The following is a 5,330-nucleotide window of genomic DNA, read 5'->3' as shown; positions in this document are numbered from 1 at the left end:
GGGGGGGGCGCTCGCTCTCTCTCTCTCTGTGTGCGGAGGAGCGAAGCAGCCCCCCACCGCCCACCCTCTTCGCTATCCCTGCCAATGCGAGGCCACTTCTGGTGGTGGCAAGCTCAAACGCGCCCTCATGATGTGTCGGAGGCGCCAGAGCGATGCGTCGCTGCCGACGCCGGCGGCCAGGTCCCGGAGTGGGGCGGTGTCGGTGCGACCTGCGACCGTGAACACGTCTGTGCCGCCCACATCGATGGGCAAAGCGCCAGCGGGAGTCGAGCGAATCCCACCCAACCCTCACACCGCCCACTGCGGGGGGGGGGGCCGGGGTGTCGCCCCGCGAGGGGTGCACCGCAGGGGTGGCGGCCGGCATAACGGGCCGGCTGTGAGGCGGCCTGCGCGCCGGCGGGTGCCGGGTGGAGAGAAGCTTGGCTCATGTTATACGACAGAGAGCGGACACGTTGGACAAAAGCCGTTTGTGTGTTCACTGATCTCTCTTTGGCCTCTTCACCTGACTTTCGTTTCTGGTCTGCACTCCAGCACATGAACACAGGCGCATAGCTGCACATAAGTAGTGTCTCCTCCTCTTTTGTGCTCATAGTCGGTGCTTCCATTTTGCTGTTACAGAAACGCACACGCACACACGCACAGGCTCAGCGGCTCCGTGTCGCCCTTTTCGCTTGCTTTGGTTTCTTCCGACTTTGATTCGGGCAGCGCACGTCGCTGCGCTTCTTATTTGCTGTCGTTGGCGCTGCTTTCGGCTCTGCAACGTGCCTCCGTCCTTTTTTTTTCACACTCTGAGGACGAACAGTGACGAAAAGTTGTGCAAGCGGGATGGCGTCGAAGCTGGACATTATCGTGTTGGGCGCCACAGGCTTTACCGGGCGGCTCACATGTCGCTACCTCGCACGAAAGGCGGAGCTAAAGGGGCGCTGGGGCATCGCTGGTCGCAGCCAGGCCAAGTTGGCGGCTCTCAAAGCAGAGCTGGATATCAATGTGCCCACGTTTGTGGTGGACGCCGACAAGGCAGCAACTGTGGATTCAGCGTGCGCGCAGACGACGTGCGTGATCTCTTGCATGGGGCCCTTCACGCTGGTTGGCATGCCCGTGGTTGATGCGTGCGTGCGCAACGGCACCCACTACATCGACTGCACCGGCGAAACCCCGTTTGTGCGCCGCGCGATCGCCGCATACCACGAGACTGCGGCAAAAAAGGGCGTTGCGATCGTGCCATGTTGCGGCTTCGACTGCGTACCGGCAGACCTGGGAAACTACGTTGTTCATCGCGAGGCTGGGGAGTCGTTGACAGTCGTGCGTGGTTACTTTGAAGGCAGTCCTGCTGGTGTATCGAACGGCACAATTAACTCGATAGGGTGCGTGCTAGACAGCATGACAGGGGAGGATATGAGCCCCCTGGCGCTGGTGTCGAAGTCAGACGTGCAGCCCGCGTGTACGCCCACGCGCTACGGCGTGTGGTACGAAAACGGACGGTTCACCGGCTTATTTGTCACTGCCTCGTGTGATGAGAAACTGGTGCGCCGCACCAACAGCCTCATGGGCTCCTCGGCCGCGTACGTGGAGGCCATGCAGGGGCCCTTTGCTCGTGTGATGCGCCTCACGCTTTCGACCTACGTAGCGCTTATAGCGGGGATGATTGCGCCGCTGCGCCGCTGGATGCTCAGCAAGTACTTCACCGGCACCAGCATTGGCCCATCCGACGAGGCCATGGCCAAATCCAGCTTCCGCTGCGACTTTGTGGGCAGGACGGTGTCTGGCAAGCGTGTGGAGACGACGATGTCGGCCAAGGAAGACGCCTACACTGCCACGGCGCTGTTCCTTGGTGAGTGTGCCATGAGTGTGCTGAAGTTGGCGCGCAAGCAGTCGCTCAAGGGCGGTGTCCTGACGCCAGCCTACGCCTTTGGCGATGAGCTGGTGCATCGCTGTCGGGATGCAGGGATCAGCATCAACACGGTGATCATCGATCGCGCAGCAGAGCCAAAGAAAGCACGGTAGCTTCGTCCGCCACGGTCGACAGAAACCTTTGTTGCTTGATGATTGTGCGCGGTCATCCTATTCAGTACCTCTTCCCCCGTCCCCCAACCCGAGCGCCGTCCCTTGTGCGACTGCTCGCGATGCGTCAAGTTCGTGGTGGCCCGCTCCCCATTCACGATGCACTTCGCCCGTTCCCGCCCACGCCTCCTTTTTTTTCTCAATAGTGCTTTTATCCGAAGTGTAGCCGTTCTCGCGTGTGCGATGGGAGTCTGTCCACATGAGGTGCCGTGGGAGGGGGGAGAGGGCTTCCAGCGAAGTTCAAAGGCAAAACGAGCAGCTCAACAGTAGCAGCTGATGTGTGCTCTTCGACGCGTGCAGGCAGTCCGCGCGCACCTTGCACGAATACCTGTTCTATGACAGCGGCGCGGCGAGTCTGAGTTACGGCCGCCTCCGCAGAATCGGATGCTCGACCCTGCAATACGTACCAGCGGGAGGGGGAGCGGAGACGCAGCGGTGTGCGTTGACTGCCCCTCCATCCCACCGAGAATCTCGTTCTCTGCTCCCTTTTTCGTGAAGTTCGCGCTCTTTCACTGTCTGTACTCTTGCCTGTCGTCTCTCTTCTGTATCACATGCGGCACGTTACTTCCTCTGGCGCCATCAAGGAAGGGCGAACAAACACTTTTCATGGCCACCTGTCTTGGCGTCACGATGCGCGCAGTGATCTCCGCCCTGCTGCTCTGCGGCCTTGTAGCCGAGGTGACCTTCGCCGACCCCGTCCGCAGCACCGAGTATGCCGGCCGCGTGGCGGCCGTCACCTGCTGTGAGCGTGTCGAAACCGCATGGCCCATCCTGCGGTCTTGGAGCCGCACCTGTGCCAATGAAAGAGCACGCGGTTACGCCACGGTAAAGCGGTTTGCCACAATGCTGGCCGCCTATTCGCGTTCATCTGCGCCCGCGCTTACCTTATCGCAAGTTTGCCGCGGTAAGTACCTGAGCCGTGAGGCCGTGCAGGCGTTCTTTGAGCATGCGTTCTGCGGTGCTCTGCCGATAACACACACCGACCTCGTCCACAGCGCCTACAGCCCACTCATGGAGGATGCCCCGCACGATGAGGATGCGCTGGCGTCGGATGTTGCCGTGGAGTGTCAACGCTTGCAACAGAGGTGGACGATGCAAGCGGAGCAGTGGGAGGAACTGCTAGGCGGCAGACACGATCTCGCGGATGCCCAGTACGGCCTCTGTCCGCGTTCGTGCACATGGGTGAAGGACATGTTGGCAGGCGACGCTTACGACTTGTGAAGGAAAAACGTCTCGCTACGCTCCTCTTTTTTCTTGTTCATCGTCCGCCCTCATGACGTGCGGGGGTGGGGAGGAGCCACTTCAGCGTGGCATCTCAGGACACAGGGGGGGGCGCTCGCTCTCTCTCTCTCTGTGTGCGGAGGAGCGAAGCAGCCCCCCACCGCCCACCCTCTTCGCTATCCCTGCCAATGCGAGGCCACTTCTGGTGGTGGCAAGCTCAAACGCGCCCTCATGATGTGTCGGAGGCGCCAGAGCGATGCGTCGCTGCCGACGCCGGCGGCCAGGTCCCGGAGTGGGGCGGTGTCGGTGCGACCTGCGACCGTGAACACGTCTGTGCCGCCCACATCGATGGGCAAAGCGCCAGCGGGAGTCGAGCGAATCCCACCCAACCCTCACACCGCCCACTGCGGGGGGGGGGGCCGGGGTGTCGCCCCGCGAGGGGTGCACCGCAGGGGTGGCGGCCGGCATAATGAGCCGGCTGTGAGGCGGCCTGCACAGCGGCGGGTGCCGAGTGGAGAGAAGCTTGGCTCATGTTATACGACAGAGAGCGGACACGTACAGGACGAAAAACTTTGTCGGCTGCTCATTAGCCCGAAGTGTGTGGACGTGAGGAGGAGACGCAGCAAGACGAATGGATCAATTAAGATCGCAATTATGTGCGATGGCAGATAGACCGCTCTTTCCACGTCGCCTCACATTGTGCCACCCTTTCGGCGCAGTGGCCGAGGCACTCGTGGAGCGAAGCGCGCACGCACGCCGTGACGCCCGCCATGTTTCTCGTCTCTTTGGGCGCGCCACTTCTTTTCCTTGCATCTCTTATGTTGTCCGCCCCTGGCACATTTTCCCTCCTTTTTGCGGCGCTTTCACGCTGGTCGGCTGCCACGCGTCACGCATCGGACGCACAGCTGTTGTAGACGCTGCCCCTGTGCGGGCCTGCCTATCTTCCTTCTTCAGCCTCGGATCCTCCCCCTCCGCCGACCCTCGCTACTGTCATGAGGGAGGCAGAGGCGGTGCGGTATGACCGCCAAATTCGGCTATGGGGCAAATCGACCCAGCAGCAGCTGATGCACACAAGCGTCGCGCTGCACGGTGTTGCCGGTGCCGCTGCGGAGGCAGCAAAGAACTTGGTCCTGGCAGGGGTGCGCGCGGTGGCCGTCGCCGATGAAGGCCTTGTCACAGATGCCGACGTGTGCACCAATTACTTGATGCAGGGCGAGGCGGGAGGCACGCGCGGCGCTCGCGCGCTCGGCGCACTGCAGCGACTGAACCCACACGTTTCGGTGTACGACGCAGTCACCAAACTGGATGGCTCTTCGGGAACACGGGTGACGATGGCTGCCGTGATCACTGAAGAGGACGCCGTACCGCATGTGCAAGCTGCTTTGCCGTGCGCTGACATCGTCGCACTGCATGCCACGTGCGGGCCCACTGTTCTGGCGCTCTTCCTCTATCGGCGGCTGCCGGCGCACTCGTTGGCGGAGCAGTGGCGTTGCCTCGTGGCAGAACCGAGTCTTTTGGCAGAGAAGCCGCGCGGCTACCAGAGAGCCGTTTTGGCGCTGCACGTGCGTACAGAAGCCGTGTCGCTTGGGTTCGCCGCTGCCGCCGGGAAGGCATACGAGGTGGTGAGCCGGTTGCAACTCCAGCAGCTGACGGCCGCCGATGTGCAGGAAGTACTGCAGACCTGTGCGCACGGCGCCGGCTCGGCAGACTGCGTTAGCGACACGATTGCCGGCGCGTGCATCGCTCAGCACCTGATCCGCCAAATCGGCGCCCTCAACCAGCCGCCGGACGCGCAGTCGTATCACTGGATGCTCTGCGAGTGCGGCGCAGAGGTGGAGTGCCTTGTCGGGTTGTAGCGAAGACGAAAGTAACGGTGAACGGCGGCGGCCGTGTGAGTGGGAGTAAGTGTGTGGTGCACGGCACTGATTCTGAAGGCGAAAGAGCAACACGGCAGAGCGCGGGGGCTTGCCGGCCCCCGCGGCAGATCGCCCCGCGGCCGCCCCACCAAGCGGGCAGACCATGACCCCCCCCCCCGCCCTCCCGTCGTA

General features: G+C 62.5%; 3 protein-coding genes across 3 annotated transcripts; all 3 read left to right on the top strand.

Annotated features, from left to right (window-relative positions):
* Positions 1-825: 825 nt before the first annotated feature.
* On the top strand, positions 826-2,004 carry LDBPK_280520 (hypothetical protein, conserved; the record flags this gene model as incomplete). The annotated part of the gene is made up of 1 exon (XM_003862103.1): positions 826-2,004. The coding sequence occupies one exon, from the start codon at positions 826-828 to the stop codon at positions 2,002-2,004; it is 1,179 nt and encodes a 392-aa protein (XP_003862151.1).
* A 900-nt stretch (positions 2,005-2,904) lies between these two features.
* On the top strand, positions 2,905-3,282 carry LDBPK_280510 (hypothetical protein, unknown function; the record flags this gene model as incomplete). Its single annotated transcript, XM_003862102.1, has 1 exon — positions 2,905-3,282. One exon carries the CDS (start codon positions 2,905-2,907, stop codon positions 3,280-3,282), a length of 378 nt encoding a protein of 125 aa, XP_003862150.1.
* Positions 3,283-4,274: 992 nt separating this feature from the next.
* LDBPK_280500 (ubiquitin activating enzyme, putative) lies at positions 4,275-5,138 on the top strand (the record flags this gene model as incomplete). Its single annotated transcript, XM_003862101.1, has 1 exon — positions 4,275-5,138. One exon carries the CDS (start codon positions 4,275-4,277, stop codon positions 5,136-5,138), a length of 864 nt encoding a protein of 287 aa, XP_003862149.1.
* Positions 5,139-5,330: the final 192 nt, after the last annotated feature.

The sequence above is a fragment of the Leishmania donovani genome, chromosome 28 (genome assembly GCF_000227135.1).
Source record: "Leishmania donovani BPK282A1 complete genome, chromosome 28".
NCBI classification, from domain to species: domain Eukaryota; phylum Euglenozoa; class Kinetoplastea; order Trypanosomatida; family Trypanosomatidae; genus Leishmania; species Leishmania donovani.
The sequence above is the reverse complement of the archived record's forward strand: the minus strand, read 5'-3'. Positions and strand labels throughout refer to the sequence as shown.